The sequence below is a fragment of the Rhipicephalus microplus genome, chromosome 10, assembly GCF_043290135.1.
Source record: "Rhipicephalus microplus isolate Deutch F79 chromosome 10, USDA_Rmic, whole genome shotgun sequence".
NCBI lineage: Eukaryota > Metazoa > Arthropoda > Arachnida > Ixodida > Ixodidae > Rhipicephalus > Rhipicephalus microplus.
This window is the reverse complement of record NC_134709.1, coordinates 10,323,100-10,345,373: the sequence shown is the minus strand read 5'-3', so window position 1 is coordinate 10,345,373 and position 22,274 is coordinate 10,323,100. Positions and strand designations below refer to the sequence as shown.

Sequence of the window (22,274 nt, the reverse complement as noted above, 5' to 3'; positions counted from 1 at the left end):
TGACAGTGTGGGGATGGCACTATAGCGGTGCAGTCCACTTCCCCAAAGCGCACTTGAGTTGCCACGCTTGATGGGGGTATTAGTGGCTAGGGTGTCTCGTTGCTAAGACTGAACATGCACCCCGAATCTTAGAAACGGAACATGCATGCAACTTCCGTTTGCGGCTACAACAGCCACAGTTAAATATGGTATGAATGCAGAAACACCTGTGCCAAAAGTGTTGAAGCTCGGGCGAGTAGGTGATCCACAAAATTAGCTTGTATTAGCACGTCGTATAGAAAAAAACCCGACACAAACGCAAAGAGAAAGGCAGGCGCTGAAAATGTTCAGCGTCTACCTTTCTCTTTACGTTGGTGTCGGGTTCCTTTCTTATATGTATCGCGCTAATATAAGCTAATTGTTCACCTGTGACAACTTAAGGTGGATGTTAAAGAAACCCAGGGGTTAAAATTAATCCGTAGTCGGACGCTATCATGCACCTTGTGCACATTTCTTACTTTCAGATTGTAAAGTTGCACAAAATTTATAATTATTTAGACGTTAGACAACACGCTTTATCTTTTAATGTCAACATAACAGCCATCGTGGACGTCAGAAGTTTGAAAAAACATCCCTGCGCGGCACCTCGAAAAGGAAAATGACAGATGAGCAACGACGGACAGTGAAGCGTAGTGAAATGGACGAAATAAAAAAAAAAACGAGACAGAATAAATGAAAAACACAAACTCGAGAGAGGCCCAGACAACCCTGCGAAGAGTGGCGGACATCGTGGTCACAAAGGAACACAAAAGAACCGCGGTATAAGGACAGAATAAGAGCACCCACGCGAAATGGGTGAAACGCAAGCGCCAAAACCGGAAGCTGTGGACGTATGGGAAGGACGTGATTCTACACTTTGTCGCGTATTGAATTTTTTTTCTATTATTACTGCCAACACACGGGGCAGCAGAAATGGAACTCTGTTCGAATATGCGGGCATCACAATTTAGGCGTGGCCCACCCACCCACTCGCTCTCTTTGCGGCTCTGCGCAGCAAGCTAATTTGACACGCACTCTAACAGTGCTTCCTAAGACGCAAACACGCGCGCAGACAGCCCTGAACCGAAGCGTATGCCGATTTATTGCTACGTTTGAATTCAATGCAGGCAGAGTTTTACAATCTGCATGTTTTCTTTCACCATACAATTCACCTTGTCAGCATGAGTACACTAGGAAGAACTCCAGCACAAAAAAATTAGTGGCTTTATAGATGGTGCAGAAATGTGTAGAGTTGCGCATTTTGAGTCGCAACGCACTCACACACGCACTCGCACAACCGCGAAACGCGCGTGTGAACACCCTCTCTCTCTCTCTCACACACACACACACACACACACACACACACACACACACACACACACACACACACGCACACGCACACGCACACGCACACGCACACGCACACACTCTCTCTCTCTCTCTCTCTTCAGAATCACGTCCACGTGGAAATGGTCGCATCATATTCGGCTGCAGTGGATGGAGAGAGGGAACCACGGATCCGAGTGGTTCCTGTTCAGCGCAGGGCTCCCTTTTTTTTCGCCGCCATTCGACGCGTGACCCCAATGGAGATACGGCCGCAAATGGAGGTAAGCAATTCCACATGCATCCTGTAACATGGCGCTAGTGCGTAACCTACTTTTGCCAAAACAAGTACATGGTTAGTGGTCTGCCTTACGTACGTTGCCGTACTCCCGCAGACACCAACGCTCCTTCAGAAAATGACGTGAAATTTTGGCTATGGAAGTGCTACGTTTCTTCCAGATAGGACCAAGGACCACCCCTGAACGGACTCTCGAAAAAGTGGCGCCTTATCTACTTCAACGTTTTAGTGCATATATTTACTTATTTACTTAACATTGATTCAGGTATACGAGAGAATCTGAAATTTCACTTGTCTGCACTACGTAATGGTTCGCCGACTTTTGAACCATATAAGCTCCATTTTTTTTATTGAGTGTCATTGAAGCGTGTGCACACAATTCCTTGCCACATGGACGCGTCCGTCATATATGTTCTCCTTAGGATGGTGTTATGCATGTTTCATACGCTTCGGGCTACTGACGAGTGACGTCTGAAAGAACTGTGGTAAAACGTACAAGGGGAAGAGCTGTACGGAAATTTGCGTGTGTAAGATGGGTTTGTTGATGGAGGGAATGCGTGGGAGGGTACTCCGCCTTACAGTTGACCGAAAAATACGCAATGGTATGATTGCATACCACATTCACACGGAATCGATTCGTATAGATTCAAATAGTTTTGCACACTCTTCATGCACATCTTAATAAAATATTCTATCAATTAATCAACTCTCTTTCGCCACAAATAGCGCAGTATAATCAGCATGTACTTCGTATAAATTTTGTAGGAAATTGTAATTTGTACGTGAAATACATGGCAACGCGTTCCAATCGAAATTTTTGAAGACAAGTAAAAGAGCAATGAGAATTATTAGGCAAGATGAGTACTTTTAAGTGATCATACATTATTCCAAGCTCTTCGCCCGTCGCCGCTGCCAGGCGAAGAACTCAAAAGCAGAATACGCTAGACTGGTATAACTGAGCGAGAGAATTGAGAGTCCTTCTAGGATATGTTTCATTCTAACTCCTCTTTTATTTCTAGATCCGTTTAAGGCTGCTTTTATTACTCCATGATTGTGTATATATTTATTGCAGGTGTTCCAACCACTGAAAACCCTGGTCACTTTATTATCATTTTGTTCGGTGGTGGTGACAGCATTTTTCCTCGGAGGCTTGAATCAGGTAAAAATCTTGCTCACACAGGTTTGAGAAGAGTGTATTAACTTTTCAGTGTTAAGAGATAGTTGACATTAAAACGTGGTGGTGGTGGTAAAAAACATTTATTTCAGAAAAAGTTTACTAGAGAGTGCCGACGTGGCCCATCGGCGTGCTAGAGTGGCAAGACCCTATTCCGGGACGCCAGTGGAGCTGGAAGCTGCCCGTGCGCGCTCCACCAAGGAGCGTTGTGCAGCCAAGGTAGAGCAGCCGAGCAGGTGCTCCTCCCAAGCCTCTCTAGTTGGGATAGGAAAAGGGGATGAGAAAGGGACGGGATTAACTGGGCACGATGCTACGACGTGATATGTGTCGGCGAGCACATGACAGGTCGAGCAGGTGCCATTGATTTCCGGCAAAAAGTGCCTGGCGACCGCCGGACTTATAAAGGTGTTCGTCTGCAGGCGGCGTAGCAGTCGTTCGTCCGCTTTCTCCAAACCACGTGCGGGGTCCGGGTAGAGGCGGCGCGAAGCCCGGTAATAAGCCAAAATTTCGCGAAAGCGCGTCAGGTTGGTATTGCCAGATTCCGTCTCGGGACATGGAGGGGCAACGGCCCGGACATGAGAAGCGCGGGCAGCGGCATTTGCCACCTCGTTGCCGGGCAGGCCCGAGTGGCCTGGGGTCCACACTATACGAATGGGATGAGGGTTAAAGCGCCAAGAGGCTGCCTGTAGTAGGCTAGCCGCCAGCGGAGCAATGGAACCCTGAAGGTACTGAGAACAGGCCGAGCGCGAGTCCGTCAGGATGGTGCGTGAGGCAGGGTTAGAGGCGGCCAAAGCTATGGCAACCTCTTCAGCGTGCGTTACTGTGTCTGCTCGAAAGGAGAGGCCATCTACGTGTTTGCCCTCTGTAATCACGGCAGCCGTGAAGTGACCCGAGGGGGAGGGACCCGAGACGTCCACGTAGAAAACACCAGGACGATCGGAGTGTCGCGTATGAAGGGCCGCGGCGCGTGCTAGTCTACGGCCAGGATGGAGGTCAGGGTATACGGGGTAGAGGTTCCACCCATAGCTTTTGACGCCAGAGCTCTGGTACCGGCTGCAGAGGGTCTTGGTCAGATATCGGGTTAAGGCCAAGTCTGTGTAGAAGACGGCGCCCTGAAGGCGTCTGCGACAGTCGATTGATTTGGTTAACGCGATGAGCTTCGCGCATCTCTGCAAAGGTGTTGTGTACCCCCAGAGCCGTGAATCGGCTGTTGGAAGTTGCAATAGGTAGGTCCAGAGCGCGTTTGTATACTGAACGAAGAAGGACGTCCAGCTGGTGCTCGTGTCGACGACGCAGGTGAAGGTAAGGCAAGGCGTAGAGGACGCGACTGGTCACAAACGCGTGGGCCAATCGGAGAGACTGAGACCCGCGGAGGCCGCCGCGCTTGGTAGAAACTCGCCGTATCATGCGGCTCACCTGTTCGCTGGTGCGTCTGAGGCCTGCTATTGTGCCCTTTGGATCCAAGGACGATGTGAGGTGAAGGCCAAGAACCCGAATATTTTGCACTGACGGGATGGGCCCAGACGGAAGAAAAATTTGAGGCGGCGGTAGCGGAGAGACTGAAAGAAGAGCCGATTTAGCTGGAGAGCACTCCAGGCCGCATGAACCTGCGTAGGTGTCCACCAGAAGGGCAGCCTTTTGCAGGCGTTCTTCGATTTGCGCTAAGGAGCCGGTGTTGGTCCAGATTGTGATATCGTCCGCATATAGTGCGTGTTGTATTCCCTCGACCTCGCTTAGAAGAGAGGGGAGGTTCATCATCGCCAGGTTAAAAAGCAGAGGAGACAGAACTGCCCCTTGAGGTGTACCCCGCGTGCCTAATAAGTACGGGCCGTGTTCGGTAGAATTAAGGTGAATGAAGGCGGTGCGATGTGATAGAAAGGCGCGAATGTAGTTGAAAGTCTTCTGCCCGCAGTTTGTGGTAGACAGGTTAGTGAGTATAGTGCTGTGTTTGACGTTGTCGAACGCCCCGCGGAGATCGAGAGCGAGATTAAAACGTAACTACACTAAAAATATCATTTGCGCTCTGGGAAAAGGAACCGTGTCCTTCTAATTTTTCTAGGCTTTTCTCGAACCGTGTGGCTCTAAATTTTCGCAGGATTCATCGATTGAGAGTTAACAGAACGAAGATATGCTCGAGTGTCCATTGAAACTTCCGCGGAGTGTTTGGTAATGCTATAAACCAAGAATTCAAGAACAAAAGCGAGTGTGAATGCTCTGTTTCAAAATTACGTAATAAAAAATCCCGTACACGACCTATAAACTAAAGAGCGTTTACGCGTAATGAAAAGCAGCACATAGTCAATCGAAGGTAACTATAGAGGACTTTAAATGCACTGTTTTAAATGTAGGGTGGTTATTGTGGTGCAGATGTGAAGAAGGTAAAATGGACGAAAAGAAAAATTGGGGCTGCAGGGACCAAACATGCAACCTTCGACGCTTTCCTTCGTTCACAACGACACTGCAATCACTGCGATGCCCTTTACACAGTAGAATAAACCAGGGGCGTAGGCAGCAATCTTTTTCGGGCGGAGGGGGGAGGGGAGAGTATACGTTGCACGAGCATCAAAAGACCCACGCTTTTAACTGGGGTGGCACGTCAAGCTCAGCACGCTAGCTCCGGTGCTTGAGTTTAGACATTCTTGCGTGGTCAGCGACAGGCTGTGGTTTTACTTTACTTTGTTGACGCCAAGGAAATACACTTATAGCGTCAGCCAAGAAGACCACGTTAAGAATCTGAGATCAGCCAGTTTCACTGTGTGTTGTTGAGCTTCCCACGATTAGCCTAGTTTTTTTCCCGCCGTGCCACTTTCCTCTTTAATCCCGGAAAATCAGGTTGAGTGCGCAGAAGAAGGTCATTCACTATTTAGTTAAAAGTGTTAAACTTTTAAGCAATTATTCAAACATTTACTCCATACCACAACGTGCACTTCCATTCGGTAACCAAGAAAACAAGAGACCCACGAAGGCGCTTTTTTGAAATTTTAAGGGTTACATGCCATCGAAAGTGCCACTAAATTACACAAGGCGCGTCACACTAAATAGCATAGCGTGAAATGTTCAATATGGCCTGCGCTTCGTCCCGGGGTAAAAAAAAGAAGATGTTTTCTCCATTTAGACAGATGCTTATTAAATACCGCAATGATTGTGGGCCACGCTTGTATAGCTAACCCGCCTGAGTCACGTAGGGAGTATGGCACGATCTGAGTGTCAAGGTTCGGACATGTTCTGAAAACTTGCTCCCCATTCCCGTAATTGCGTTTGATAAGCTGACCGCACTTATCTTCAATGAAAAAACGAAATTGGGGCTCACCTGTGATACACATGAGGGCTCTGCGGTTCGACAAAACTTGTGATGGATCGGATAATTCAAGGTTAGGGGCACAGACAGTTGCATCATGGTCCTAGTGAAAAAAAATCAAAAGCAGTTTTGTAGTAAAATATTTTTTCCGTTTTGTTTTCAATTACAACAAACGCAACAAGAACAACAACAACAACAAAAAAAAACTAGTAACAACAATAGACCATTTTCACAAACTGTATGTAAGGTTAACGGGAATTGTTAGCACACACACAAAAAAGACACACATTACCAAAACGAAAGGACCGGATGAGCGCTATACTTTCATCTAACATTATTTTAGGCAACGCTCGCAAAAAAATAATATAACCAGAAAGGCACGCATGCGCACAAAGAAAACCGCTTTGTCAAGCACGTTTTCACTTACAAAAACTCATCGCAGCATTCAGCTTTCACCTTTGAATGCTTCGCTGATGTGTCACTAACACACGTGCTTCCTGGCTTCCTGGTACGACACGCTTCAAGATACTCTCCTGAAATCTTATCTTCACACAGTTCCGGCTCACACGCCCCGATATTTGCGCAATGCTCTGCCAACTTGGTACCCCGATTCTTAACAACTCGTGAATGCTCGACCATCCAGTCATTAATGCAACGACCCATCTGTCCTGTACATATATGCTTTACCCCACGTCAACTGGATTTCATAGACCACCCCATGCAACAGTTCACTAACTTTCTATTATGCTTTTTTCTGGTTCTCCGCCGCGACATGCTTGTGATGATAAACAAATGACATCATGCTTGGGTACGAGGGGTGTTGGGCCCGCGCTTCACCGGGCCAAGCTTGGAGAGATTAGGTGCAAGCTGCCCACAATATATCTTGTCACTGTACATGTCCTGATCCTCCCTCCTCCCCCCTCCGACAGCTATCTGCACATAACGGGGTATTGCGCAGCCTCCACGCAAGTTTCACCGTAACGCCCCCCCCCCCCCCTGCCTCTTCCCTGCCCGTGCGCACATCTATTGACGTTATATGGTGACGCAATTACGTGATGATCCTATGCATCGCTTGGGTTCAGGCCGACGCCACGGCACATCCATCCTGACGGCCAATAATCCCGAATGATGAGGCATAAAGTTCTTTTATTGTAAAATAGAACCCTTGTTTTAATGGCGTCGCAAAGATATTTTATGTAGGATGAACAATGCAATAAGAGCATACCGTTAAGGGCTAAATCATTACGGCCGTTTTCTTAGCGGAGTCTTTAAAATGGAGCAATCCTGCGAGATCGTTTGATGCAAATGATCTCGAGATTGACTCTGTTTAATCCCGCTTGAAGTTTCTCATTAGCGAGTAAAGGGAAGCACAGCCACAGTTCGTAGATCCCCATAGAATGCTATAGCATGTGAATTTATAATGATTGTTTCACTCTGAATCTCGACGGCGACGGTTTCGTGCTTCGTAGTTCCATAAACTAAAACCCTAGCTGTGTATTCCCAACAAAGAACGCTTCATCACTGTTCCAGGTAATTATATATATATATATATATATAATTACCTATATATATATATATATATATATATATATATATATATATATATATATACCTAATATATATATATATATATATATATATATATATATATATATATATATATATATATATAAAGACAATGTAGTGACGTAGTAAAATAGCCTAGTTGCAAGTCCATTCATCAAGTCAATATTAATCACAAAGGTAACCATGGGGCAGCCGTTTGAAAAACTGACATGAATTTCGCAGATCACATTGTGTAATCAGAGCCTATATATTCGTAGAAAACTTCCATTTCTATTTTTTTATTCACTAATTCATAAACGTACGTCACCACTCTGCGAAGCTGCTGGAGAATAGCTTAGCGTTTTTATAGACAACTATATAAGAAACAGTCATATACTGCTGTTACGATGCAATCCAAATTTTTTCATGCTCGCATTTACAGGCAAACGTGAGGTTTTGTATGCTGTCTCAAGCATCATCGCTCCAGGTAAGCGTTCTTGACCTTAACGAAACAAAGGTATCGCTTACAATTATGCTGGCTTGTTACCCACTTAAACTGATGAAAGAAACCCGAGTGGCTGGTTAACACCACCACCACCACCACCATCATCATCATCTTCACTTCATGATCGCTGTCAGCTTAGTTATGTCCACTGCACCACGAAGCGTCTACAATGATCTGAATGTTCGGTACGTGCGTGGGAGTGCGACTGCCATGAGCAGGACTATGCATTTGAAGTGAAACATTATCTTGCATCAATGAAGGGTTGCTGTAGAAAAGCCACAGCCCACAGAAGGAAACGACGTATTTTATATTTCAGAGTCAATGCATCTTGTGTAACCAGCAGAAGTACAACACAGCTGTGAGTATTCTTCTGTATTCAAATAATCTCATTTCTTACCCCACTAGTTACTCACCACCATAGCAGTCGTACCACGGTGTCCTTGCTCATTCTTTTCTTTTATTTTACTACTGGTGAATGGAATAAGTTCGATGCATGTGTTGTCGATCTCCCAGCCTATGCATTTTGTTCGTAACTACAAGATGTGGTCTTTACGTGAATGCGCAGACAGTGCTGGGCAAATGTTTGCCGTTTCCGACTGTCCAACCGTGGTTTACCCCATAATTCCCACTTGGGTGATATATGTTGCAGTAATAAATAAATAAATAAATAAAAAAATAAATAAATAAATAAATAAATAAATAAATAAATAAATAAAACGGTTGTGCTGGATTGCCATAATCATTCTTCCCTCTTGCAACAGGCTTCCTTCCAGAAAAAAAATATGCAGTTGTGAGAAGTTGAGCCTAAACAATTCCTCATAGCGTGTTGCGAGAGCGTGGGTTTGCTTCCTCGGGCTTTCTCCTCTGTCAACATTCAGACCTAATATAAATGCTTAGAAGCTCTTCATTGTACAAAGAACTGTGTATCGGGCATATTATAAAAATTCACAGTTTCGCCGCAAGGGCGAAGCAATGAATGCGATAGCAACAACTTGGAATCTAACGCCGAGAACGGCAAGCAGAGCGAAACGTGCAGCGCACTGCGCACGCACAAACGACGCGCGAAAACTACACTTCAGGACGAGAGTAAACTAACAACGTTTACAGCTCGACACTTAACGCGCCGTTTAAAGAAAAACGACGCACGAAACGTACTCACAGGTACAGATCAGTGGAAACTAACAAATGTCCTAGTTGTTACTTCGCTGTGCATGAAAAGCTTGCTATTTTTTCAAACTGGGCCTGTGCAGCGAGCGAAGTGACCTTTGTGGGCCCGCCAACTACAACGCAATCGTTTCGGTAAAAGCCGAAGGCGAACGATTCTCCCCCACCGTAGGATAAGATCGCGCACACAATAATCTATACCCCCCGCCCCCTCTGCGGGGCAAAGTACGCGTGGGAGATGAGCGCGCGTCGGCAAGTCGCGACGAGCTGGGCGTTGAGCAGGGGCTTTACGTTGAGCGCGCTTACCGCGCCATCTCGGTGGTAATGCTGAAAACATTCTATCTCTTCCAAGATCAGCATTGCCATCGGTAAGTGGTAGATATAAAGAGCTTGCCATTCTAACGGTGAAGGAGGTGCTCTCTAGTGACTCAGTGGCTAACGCCCCCCGCTCAGACACGAAAAGTCAGACGTCCGATTCCATGCAGCGGAGTCCTTTTTTCTGGACTATTTTTCTTTGGTGCGTTCTCATATACAGGGTGTCCCAGTTAACTCACAGCGCAATTTCAAAAAAAAAAAGCCGCTAGCGTTACACAAAAAAAAATCCTAATACATATTGTTCCTAGTACAGTGGTACAAGTAGCGCTTCGACCATGCTGTAGATAACCATTTTTATCAGGATCAGTAACCCCCGTATTCACAAACGCTCCTTCACTCAAGAGCTCTCCTCGACTTGAAAAAGCCGATGGGAGCGCCGTCCCTTGGCAAACCAAGTCACTGCATATCGGCGATATTCTGCAGTGATTCTTGAGAAGCGCAGCGTCAATTTCAGTCGAGCAGCGGCGCAGTCCTCAACCCAGTCAAGTGAAGGATGGAATTCGAGTCGAGGAGCGTTTATGAATACGGGGGTAAGAGTCGTAAAAGGTGTGTAAAAAACGCGATGTATAAGTGACAGGAAGGAAACGCTGATAAGCCACACAGCTTGCTACTTCTTCCATATCACAATCAAGTGGATGCGCTCTCTCTTTAGATGTGTGACCGGCAAAGGAATCGCTGTCAATCAGCTTCTTCGGGGGCACTGCTTTACGATGCGGCTGGGAGCGCTGTCACATGATACTTCTCATAATTTATGGGGATCGTTTCATTCACCAAAACTGAGTATGCAATTCATACGTCGCTGAAAATAGCGCAGTTTGATATCCCACGTGGTTGACTACAACTGCATCTTTGACGCTTCACTGATCAGAACAGTAGTTCTAGAATTAGATATTTGATTTTTCACGTACTTAAATTTAATTAGCAGAAAATTACTATCGGCTAGTTCACTCTACTAGGAACAATTTGCATTAGGTGTTTGTTTTTCGAGTAACACTAGTGGCTGCTTTAAAAATTATGCAGTGGGTGAATTGGGACACCCTGTATATAGATACATATACGGTGAAAAACGGCGGCGACAAACGTCGACGCCTACGCTGGTGGCGAAAACTAGCTGATAGTGTTCCTATAATTGATATCGGAATAAAACTTGTAATACATAACTTTCGCATGCGTTGTGAAACAGTTTCCTAGACTAGGTTGGTTACAGATGGACATAAGTGCTATGTTAAGCACGTTTAATAGATCAGATAGCACCGCAGGATGCAACTATCGGTACCCAAGACAAAGCTAGCTTTAAATCATGTTCATAAATCGGAAGGAACTAAAGCGAGAATAGTAGTTGCACTACAACGGCTGCACTAAGTTGAAGCCTCGAAAAGGTAAAGTCATCTGATCGATAGCTTGATAGAATTGGTAGCAACATTAGAAACGTCCTTTTAATGACGTAAGTCAAATAATGCTTATGCACTTACCGAGGAACATTGTATCCGCTACTTCAACACAGATTATAAAATCTTGTATGCAATCAGGTGATGTATCATTACAAGGCTCTCATATCTTCCCTGTGAAGAGCTCTTACTTGTGCACATTGTGTGATGTTCTCATCTTTACCGGTAACGAATTTTTCTTTTATCTGAAGATGTGGATGTTTGTTGTCTAACTCTCATGTCTTCTGGGAGACGTCCCTGATGTTTTATTTGATTTAACATTTCAGCTGAATGGCTGCTTAAAGCAGGTAAGTCGTTGAACATGCTTTTTATGTATGATAGAGTGTGTATAAACAATAATACTTGCTTATGCAGCGGTTAACACATTTGATAATACTCAACGAGATTCGAGTTAATGTTTTCAATAAAATAATATTGTCATGGGGTCATGACGTTGATGAAGGGGAACAGATAGTACTTTGAAGAATAATCTATTTATTCGGCTTAACCTGTGGCCACGTAAAAGGAAAGTAAGATTACAGCGAGACTCTGGCACTGATAGCGGCGAACAGAGCGTCGGCCGTCGATTAATTGACAAGCGGTGAAGCGTGTAGGCATTTATACCTTGCCATCTAATATTCTAGTGTTATCGCAAGCGGGGACGTAGGTTCCAGCAAAATATAATGTTCACGAAGTTGGCATAATTGTAACAAAACGATCTACTACAGCCTCTTAGCTTCTCAAACATCGTAGGCGCAGTTTCCGCTGAACCTATTGTAACGGGGCGATAACAAAGCTTTAGAAACGAACGTGGCAATATTTCTTAATCTGAAATACATTACACGTAACTAATCCGGCCCGACGCTTTACAGATACAGCTCAGCAGACTCTGATAGGTCACTGCAATAGTACCTGTGCGTGTCCCAGTTAAATTAAATTCTGTATCACACACATTTGCGTCACACAAAGCGATATACATACACATACATAAATAATATATATATATATATATATATATATATATATATATATATATATATATATATATATATATATATATATATATATATATATATATATATATATAAAGGGAAATAGTTGTATACTTAAGGGGTCGTTTTTCCGCGTTTCGATACAATATTAATGAGATTTAACAGATAATAATGCGAAGGAAAGTGTAAGGGACCTGCGACCTTCAAGTAACACATTTGATGCTTTACCACTGAGCTACGGCGGCTATCCTCCCAGCCACTTTATTGTGTATAAATGTGAATTTAAACGTGGGAGCGCCATCAGTAGCCATGGCGGCGAGTGTGGCACACTCTTTATGAACCTGTGTGGTCCAGAGAATAAATTAACAGTACAAGTAAAGTACGAAAAAAAAGGTTAAATGGGACTTATAGTGCATTGCCTATTAAAGGCAGACTCAGCATACAAAATATCGCAATTAGCACAATAGTAACACCTACTGTATACGGATGCAATAACACACTTCACAACGTAGGCAAGCTTTTTTACAAACAGCCCGCGATGTTGTCGGGACCTCTTCTCCGATTCAGTTTTTGCGTACTGCGCAATATCCAATTCACTCAATACACACTCACCATAACTGACTCTATTTGCCCGAGTTTGGGATATACTATTTAACATGGTATTTAAATTTCAGAACTCGCTGCCAGCTAATATCTCTCAAGAGGAAGCATTCTGCATTCTTGCAGCATGCATTGACGTAAGTATCAAAATTTTGAATGAAAAAAAGAAACAAAATATTGTAGAACACCTCTATATAGAAGCCTCCTCGTGAATTTGAAAGAGCCTTTCATGTTGATTCATAAAAACAAGTTGGTCATTATTGTCTAATTCCTACAACGAACTTATATCAGAAAGAAGGATATAAAATTGTCTTAGAAGGCAAGATATGTCAAAGTAAGGTTCGACTTCGACTGTATAATATATGAAGTACACTGCAATCTGTGATGCTAAGGAAGACTTGCAAGGACTAGTTCCAAGGTATTCCGAACTTGCAGTGCGCTTCGAACAGGTGGAATTGTCAGTATTGTGTGCTCAATGTGCTTATTAATGACCTCAAACGTGGTGATGGTGCGCAAATCTTAACAAAATACGTTGCTGGTAGTTGCTTTATAAGTTTTAGAAATGAATAGCGCTGAATTGAGAGAGACAAAGAAGACATGCAAAAACACAGCCCTGTGCCTCTGCGTGTCTTCCTTGCCTTGTTCGTATTGGCGCTGCAGATTTCTGAAAGTGTACGTCATCATCGTGGAGATCATTAGTAGAATCTTCTACCATCTCTTTGTGAACGTGCAGTGGTGGTAATGATGGCCACGCGGCATCCGCGGCCACTTTCATGAACTCCGCGTTTCTTTGGTTCTCTGAATGTGACACGCTGGCTGCTGCTGGTGGCGGCGGCATGGAGTGGCAGCTTTCAGCGAATAGAAGTCCGGTGGTCAGTCGGATTATGAAATCGCGGTGATGGTCTAGATTGCGCAGTAGTATTCCTAGACGTACGTCGGTGACGGGAACGTCGTTGTTTTCTGACAATATGAGCAGCTTCTTTGTGCGTTGAGTCATGCCTTACTGTCTGTTTCATCTCGCTCCATTCTATCTTCCCGGACGGACGGTCTCTTCATGAAGCGTCATGCGATCCGTGGCAGCTGGGAGATTTCAGGGTAGTTGCTCGGCAGAATTCCGCATTGTGAGGCTCTGCATATCTGCGGCAAACAACCACGTCCCTGTAAACTCCGCTCACGTGACCATTTTGGGACACTTATGGCATAGAAGTGCATTTAGTGAAAACGGACGAACCACGTGTTGAAAGTGTCCTACATTCATGAGGGATGGTGACGTGTCGCCTTTGATGATACTCTAGACGCAACGCGACTTACGCAAGCATGATACATGGATGATGTTTGTTCGCAGTAATGGTTGCTATACTTTATACTTGCTATACTGTATCGAGAAAAGAGTGTGTTCAAGCATTTCTTTGCACTTTACCGGCGTTCGTTCCCAATGAAATTTTTCTCGCTGCGGAATTTGTAGATGTGAAGTGGCCGAAGCTTAACAAACCTCAACATCTCCGCAGAAAAGCAGTTACAGCATAACAAAACAGATATTAAACTTTTGTTCCCGTAAATAACGAGTCAGCGTTCTGGGTAGTATTTAATTTATTTGATAATTAGGGGAAAGACTCTGTCACAAAAGAGATGCATAGTTAAAAACATCTGAAGACGACAGCGAGCATGAGCTAGGTCTTTGTCAATGAATCCAGATATTGAACACGTGATAATAAATGCCTGTGAAACGGCAGGGTACGAACATTTAAAATTACAAAAATCAAATCAGGATGAACTATTGTGAGGGCACATTTTGAATGAGCAGCGTAAAAAAAAAAAGGTAGAGTACAAGGCAGAAGTGTGCATGCCTCCTTCTCTACGCTCTCCTTTCCATCTTCCTTCTCGCTCCTCTTGGTGTATTGTAGCAAACCAGATGTACTTTCGATTAAGCTCCAGGACTTACCCTCTTGTATCTGTCTTTTTTACTCTCTATCATGTGTGAAGCTTGTTTCCCTGATGCATTGTGTTCCGTTTTTTCTTCTTTTTTTTGCTATGCCGATTCCAGTAGTATAGCCACTTCTTCGAACTCGCCCAAGTGTCGGTCCTTCCGATTGTGAAGTAGTAATGGGTCGCACGGGGAAACCGATTTCGCAGAGTCCTCGGCAAACTCCAATAACGCTGGGCAAAAGGAAGCGGCGGGAAGGCGAGAACCGAGCCGAGGACGAGAACGTGGTCGAAGAGCAAGTCGCCCACTTGGTGATGGAAGACTACGAGATGGATGATGACGACGGAGGCCTGTGAAACAACCTCGAGCTATACGTCGCCGAAGTCATTCTGGATCCATGCTGTGTCCCAGTTCTGGTCGGTGTCGTGGACAGCCTAACCCGACAACTTCAAACACCGCATCGAGCCGTAGTACTCAGCGAAATGAAACGCATCTGCATGACGTCTGCACGACGTGGCCCAACCAGAAGCCGAGCAGAGAAAGCTAAGAAAAACAAACAAAAATGTTAATTCATGCACTTTGTTGCTGTTATGACTTATGAAAAATTGAACGCCGGTAACATTGAGCGTGTCAAAAAGCGTCTGCTTGTCTAAAGGTGACCACATCGGTGAGATACGAGCTATTCGAGCGTTTCGCAGAGCTGCCATCTTGTTGGGACAGCAAAATAACCTGCATAGTTCTTGTAACCGACGCCGTCATCTCGACCTTGCCAACTTTATCGGCTACGTACATCAAAATCAGAATGGGACTTAAAATAGGAGCTGTCAATTTAGCAGTCTATTCAGCCATTTATGGCGGCTTTCGGGACACACCCCTCAACACATACACTAAACGACGCTGACAAAACGAAGACCTGTATTCCTCGTTTTGTTTATACCGTTTAGTCAACGCATTTGGGTCAAGAATGAATTCAAGCCGACTAGCCCGCCTTTTCATCTTACTATGTCGTTGAAGCCCTCGCGATGGCGAATGCTATTGACCAATGGGTTTGGTTCTTACGAGATTGTAGTATGAGTAGGGGAGTCTTCGATGGAAACAAAAACCCACTGGAGGTAGGAACTAGTACCAAAACTTTCATGTTGAGTAGATTAGTTTCAAGACTGCAGCTGCGATTGAGAAATCTGTAAGGTCACAGAGGGAAAGTAGAAAAAGAGAAGAGAGAGACATATAGGAAAACAATAGGAAGGAATGTCATATGCAAGCTTTACACCACTGTTCACTTAAATTTCTAACTAGTTGCACTGAACTGTAGTGGCAACGTTTCTTTTTGTAGTGGTTGACATTGTTCGTAGAGATGGAGATGAATACTTAGGCGTACATCTATTTCGGGAATAGTGTAATATTTGGCTCTAGAAAAATTGGCTATTTCAAGTAAGAGCTGAAAATATGACATGACAAAATCACTATTAGAGTCCTGGGGGACTTACGCTTGTTTTCGAAATTTACGGGGCCATATAAAAATAACAAAAAAGAAGAGAAATGCTAAGAGTAAAACAAATCAGGAAAATGAAATATTGCCAGCGAATACGCACATGGTACAACGATCAGCACACATTGTTCCTTCGTTCGTTTTTTTTTTTTCACTGACATTTTTCTTTCATATTCTGCATTCGACATCGCTATGTCTATTCTATGTATTTACTGAAATAGTACTTCGAAGTGTATACAAAGGAACGCATTGACATGGCTATCAGGTGGTCAAATAATTAGATGTTTCATCCTAAACTGACAAATAGGAATGTTACTTCCCCTTTTGTGCAGTGAAACGTGATGACTTGAAACTGCATGAGAATTTTATAAGCAATGATTACTACTTACTGCTTGCGTTGGCATGCACCGCTGTTAGTTTTGCACATTCAATAAAAATATTTTGTTTTGCAATCATTTATGTAGCATATTGTTTTTCATGTCCTATAACACTCGCGTAACAGATACTCGGCTCGCATAAGCGGACGTGCGTGGTATAGAGTATAGAGTAGAGGCAGAATGCGTAAGCCTTAACATAACTCACTCACTCACTCACTCACTCACTCACTCACTCTACGCCTTTCACCTATTAACAGGCTGAACTACATGTCCAGCTGTCAATCCTAAGCTCTGAAAGACGTACCTCTTAAACGGATCACGTTGGCTGAAAATCTCGAAAGGGGAAGAGGAGGAATAAACTTAATTGATGCGGGTATTGGAAGAAGAGTTGAAGTGGCGCCATCTATGTTTCACACCGTGACGCGGAAGAGTGCGAAAGAAGGCATAGAGTTCTCCGTGAGAGGGCAGTGTACCGGGGTGACGAGGCGAGGGTGCAGAGTAGAAGCGCACTTTCTTGATTTACACCCCACCTCTTTTTCTTGGGAAGCCATTGTCCACGCCGTAACACGTGCAATGCACCGGACGGAACCAAATACACACGCTCCAGTAACCAAAGACACTCCCTTCTTTCTTTCTTTCTTTCTTTCTTTCTTTCTTTCTTTCTTTCTTTCTTTCTTTCTTTCTTTCTTTCTTTCTTTCTTTCTTTCTTTCTTTCTTTCTTTCTTTCTTTCTTTCTTTCTTTCTTTCTTTCTTTCTTTCTTTCTTTGTGTTATTTTTACCAGACAAACCGAACAGGCTTGTATGGTAAAGACTTGAGTGTACCACATTCGTACTGCACAGACACTGCATGTTGCACTTACAAACCAACCCGGCTCCTTTTGCGACTCTCAAACAGGCTCGCTATTTGTTCTCATCCGGACATTCTCTTCCCTTTATTGCAGCGGGAGCCCGAAACCCCTGTCTCGGTCGAGATAAGAAACCAACGGTTATGGTCCCCCCGGGGTACATTGACCCTCGTGAGGCGGGACGCGAGTACAGCAGGCGGCGGCGGCCAACTGCCGATCTCCAACACGACCTCTCCTCCACTTCGTGTCGGCCACAATATATACAAGCTGGAAGGGGGAGAGGCGAATAAGAGAAATGCGTCCGCCGATGGTTCAAATAGAAAAAAAAAAAGAAGCGTCTCTTACGGCATTAACCGACACGACGATGGTCTCGACGGGACGGAGCTCGAAACCAGCGCGAGCCCACAGACGGATAGGCCACCACCAGATTCGAGAGGAGCCCAGTTGTAATGGATGAAGCGAAATGGCCGTCATAAAAGCGGCTATGGCCGAATCGGACACGCGGCAAGGAGGTTTGGAAGGGCGGGAAGAGATCGAGGAGTGTATGTTAGTGTGTCGAAATTTCGGTTGCAAGTTGATCTCAGCTTCTGGCCGCAGATCGGAATATTTCGAACATTTTGCAAATGAGGCTATACACCCACTGCCATCGTGCCCTAAATAATGGACGAGTTGCGCAATTTTTGTTGGCTGCCCGAAGAAACCATGCATGCATCGGCGCACGAGAATTATGAGGAGCGTGTCGATACGTCGGGGGCGATTTGCTACTGAAGTGTGGAGGGGTGATAAGCGAAGATTCGAGGGGTATAGCGCTAGTCGTTTTGCGTGTAACAATATCGATCAAGAGGAACATGATAATGCAGTGCCACAACGTGCCTTGCGGGGGGTTGTCTGGAGATAATTTTTGTTTGTTGGGGGTTGGCGAAAGGATCCTCCTCACCCGCGCACTCGTATGCAATGGGGAGTCTATGCAGTATATGCACGCCATGCGTATATGGCCCTATCACGCCACACAGTTTGATTAGTTTCTTACTATACGTTTTCCTAATATATTTAAGCCCTTGCTCCATGCACGTAATAGATTAGTGCTCTTTGAGCACCTCAATTTTGTAAGAGACCGCGGAAGCACTGTGTGTGCGGAAAGCCGCCCGGTGTTTACACATCATGACATGGCCCCTGATGTGCTTATATGCTTCTCAACTTTCATGTCATTTACATCATCTTAACGTATTACTTTCTCCTTGGCAGGATTGGTAGACCAATCAATATACTTCAAGAATTCAAAAACAAGAAAGAGTGCTTTTGAAGATGGGCGGTTTTCAGTGAGTTTGTCCTTGCTCTTAAGAAATAGCAGTTTCTCATGATTGAATATTGAACACAAAAACAGTAAGTGAAGTTGGTAAAGGGGGGAAAAACACAATACTGAGGTAGTGGAAGCGTGAAAAATAAAAGAATAACCGTGCTAAATGCGAAAAAAGATATACTACAGGCAACCTAAAGGAAATTAACAAAGTTTAGCCCAGCCCAGGGACTCGTGCGGGCCCTCACAACATTCGCCCATATGCTCTGGGAGTGTAAGGGCGCTCATGCCGACTCTACCTCCAAGGCGGTCCCTCAGAAACTCACTTCTCGCCGACCAGCAATCCAGCAGGCCCACAAAACGGCCGCCAATTACTCCCTGTCGGTCTCTTCGTGGGAGACACCCGCTACGCGCTCAGCGCGTCCTACAGGACACAAATAATATTTTACCACCTTGTTAAATGATTTATCAATAATGCAGGAATTAAAATTGTAAAAAAAATGTTGCCCGCGCGATAGTTCTATGTTGAATTCGAATGACGGAGTCGGAGCAAGTTTTTCCGCTCTTTCTGGGGCAAGTGCGTTGCGATAGCCGAGTGATGGCGGGAGTTAAGTGTTCCAATGAGATACTCGAAGTGGATTCAGAGCGAGAGTGACTCCGAGAAGCAGGATAAGTTGCTCCTCCGAAATCGGCGGAGTGGACTGGAACTCGGCGTGCCGTATGCTCCTGTGATGGTGACGGGATGGGGGTGTCTGACCACTGTGCGAGTGAACCCCAATACGTTTGCGCGCCTGGGGGTGCTGCCACTTTCGCGTGTTTCGGTAGTGATGGTGGACGACGTGGCCGACTAAGCAAATCAATTCGTCGCAGACAGCGAGCAACCGCGTGCGAGGAATTCGACAGTATACTTTAACAAAATTAAATACTACACGCAAGGTGTTCCGGGAAGCTCAAGGACTTCCGCTTCTACCTTGCTCCCTATACTTGCTCCGGCCGCGAGTATTGTGTTTTAACCCCGGATTTGGAGGCATTTCTTTACGTCTGAGCAAGTGCTCGTTCACGGAGTCCATCGGCTGCTCCGACTCCTCCACTAGAATTCGACAACAGAGAGAAGCTCTTTATTGAGCACAGAAGACATTTGCCTGGACCTGGGTGTGACAACCTTAAGTTCAAATACAGACTGAAGTATACTGCTGACGGTAGGCGACAGACATTGTACACGTACATACGATGAACCCACCACCACACTTAAAAACCTAAATCACTTAAACAGAACCAGCGCTTGCGAGAGGCATGCGCACTCGTCTTGTGGCGATTGTTAAAAGCATCATCGTTGCTTGATAACGTAGAAGCGGTACTTTAATGTACATTTATCTGTTGATTACTTGTACTGCTAGTATAAGAAGCCTGTAAGTAGTAGGCGGGATACAAAGTGAACCTATACGTACCTACTACACAAACAACAAAGCGACATCTACATGTTACAAAGTACAAGCACTTGTGTATTGCAATTAATGACACCGCAGTGATTACACTACAAAAACCTCATGAACCAAAGACATGCATTAGCTCAAGAAACGACGGTCTTAAGCTAAAGTTCACGTCGGAAGACTACGGCTTTTTGTGTGTGTGTGTGTGTGTGTGTGTGTGCGTGCTAAACTTAAACGACATTTGCAGTGGATATAACAAAACAATCTTAAAATATCTCTACAGGAAAACTCGTTCGCGTTTCTCGGCCAACCTTCAAATGCACCCGATGGAACGTGTGTTCTTGTCGGCACAATTTAACCGCGACAACCTGTTTCAGTATCTTCGCGTCATCACAGAACCAGCGCCGCCATTTGCATCTTTTCAACCCCAGTTGCACATACTTCATCTGTACAAAGAAAAAAAAAAGACCTACAAAGCATCTACAGCCGTCCACCATCCATCACAAGGTAAACGTGTTATGATAGCATGAAAGTAAGGGCCTTGTGTTCGCTAATGAATTACGCGAATGTGTTTCGCCAGCAGAGACGGAAAGCAATTGGGCATTTGTTACGTGGTCACGTTGCGACACGATTGCGTATAGTCAATCTAACAAAAAAAAAATACATAACACAGTATGCCTGGCTAGAGAAAACGCTTTCTCCGACGTGGGAGAAGAGAAAGCAGATGAGCATTGAATGCGCGCTGATTGAGTACGAGGCGTCTTGCCGATACTTCCCGATTGAATGGAAACCCTTCTTGCTTTAAAAGTTAAAGCGGTTGGTTGAGTAAATAGAAAGGCTACTTTGGCTCAATTCGCCGAAAAAGATCGCTCTGATCTTGCAAAGGCATAATCTTATAAAGAAGTTTATACTTTGTTGCGTCGCGTCTGGTTCGGTGCGGTGTTAACGAAGGCATACTCATTGTTAAGGCCAACAGAGCCGCATGCAACTTAGGCGGCTGAGAGGAGTGGCTTGAGCACATTATATGCACTGTCCATCCGACCAGATATAGCGACGTGTCCGAACGGTCAAACTTCATCATCTCGAAGCAAGATATATTATCAAGAAAGAGAGAGAAGAAAAAAATATCAAAAAGGTAGGGAGGTTAACTAGACTTAGTCCAGTTTGCTACCCTACACGGGGAGAGGGGAATGATGGAGAAAAAGAGAGAGGATGAGATACACAAAGCACATAACACGCACACCACGCACAAAGTTCAGGTTTCGTAGGTGGTCGCACAGTGACGTTGCCCTCGAAAATTGTAAAAGGGCCCACCTTTCCGTGAATTCAAAAAGACACGAAGCACCTGTTCATCTAATTGAACAGGATCGAACTTCACCAGTGCGAGTTCGTGTTGCGTGTGTTCACGCTTAATGTTCATTTATCTTACTCTTACTTCTCTATTTGTTATTCTCCTTTTGTCCCACCTCACGTGTAGTACATCCAACCAAGCCAAATCTTCACGGACCTTTCTGCTTTTGTTCTTCGTTTTTCTTTCTTTATATTTAGTACTTTTTTACAAAATGAATGATGCAGGAACATACAATTATCTGTATATGCAAATACCATTACAAACGTTTCTTCTTGCTTCATAATGAATTGAGATACAAATTGCTCAGTTTGCACACTGGGGTAAGAAACAACTTATGCACAACATTAACATGCACAAAAAGTAGACAATAGAAAAAAAGAAAAGTTAAAATAAAGAAATCACACCTTCTCCCACTAAAGGTAACCATGAGTAGCATGCGAAGCAGCGCATAGGTCGACTAAACGTTTCATTCATTACAGGCACCTTGCCCGATTTTAACGCGTCCTTGCAAGTGGAACACAATATGAACTCACTGTAGTTTCATCGCGCGTCGGAAGATTCTCGTTGCCCGACGCCATTACATGAATGCTGAGAGGGCCAGGGAGAGAGGCCACAGGGTTTGACTGTGCTAGAGCGTGAGCGCGTTGTGGCAGTGCTTGACTGTGTGTATGGTGTGTTTGTGTCGCGTGAAATGTCCATCTCCTGCATCCTCTTTCTTTCTGTTACGCCCTTATTTCCTTCGCTCTTCGTTAGGGTAGAAAACTGGACTTACCTCTGTATTAAGAAGCGCTCCTCGACTCGAATTTTATCCTTCACTTGACAAAGTCGAGCACTGCGCCATT

The 22,274-nt window shown here is 44.6% G+C and overlaps 2 protein-coding genes across 2 annotated transcripts in view; one reads left to right on the top strand and one right to left on the bottom strand.

The window, feature by feature from the left end:
* LOC119181180 (uncharacterized) overlaps nt 1-22,274 on the bottom strand; it is a 767,515-nt gene that overhangs the window by 36,562 nt on the left and 708,679 nt on the right. Inside the window, exon 4 of the mRNA XM_075875011.1 lies at nt 6,124-6,214. Within this exon, the coding sequence (XP_075731126.1) occupies nt 6,124-6,214 (91 nt within the window). The remainder of the gene's footprint in view (nt 1-6,123; nt 6,215-22,274) is intronic.
* Nucleotides 1,465-16,587, top strand: LOC142774567 (uncharacterized). Its single transcript, XM_075875013.1, has 7 exons — nt 1,465-1,625; nt 2,712-2,798; nt 8,099-8,143; nt 8,478-8,519; nt 11,415-11,435; nt 12,794-12,856; nt 14,853-16,587. Exons 1-7 carry the CDS (start codon nt 1,488-1,490, stop codon nt 14,997-14,999), a joined length of 543 nt encoding a protein of 180 aa, XP_075731128.1. The 5' UTR covers nt 1,465-1,487; the 3' UTR covers nt 15,000-16,587.

What these genes read in the sequence shown, in the direction of transcription:
- LOC142774567 (XM_075875013.1), top strand. Translation starts at nt 1,488, where the DNA reads ATGGTCGCATCATATTCGGCTGCAGTGGATGGAGAGAGGGAACCACGG. An exon ending in AGATACGGCCGCAAATGGAG is followed by an intron (nt 1,626 to 2,711) that starts GTAAGCAATTCC and finishes TATTTATTGCAG; the next exon opens with GTGTTCCAACCACTGAAAAC. An exon ending in TGAATGGCTGCTTAAAGCAG is followed by an intron (nt 11,436 to 12,793) that starts GTAAGTCGTTGA and finishes TTTAAATTTCAG; the next exon opens with AACTCGCTGCCAGCTAATAT.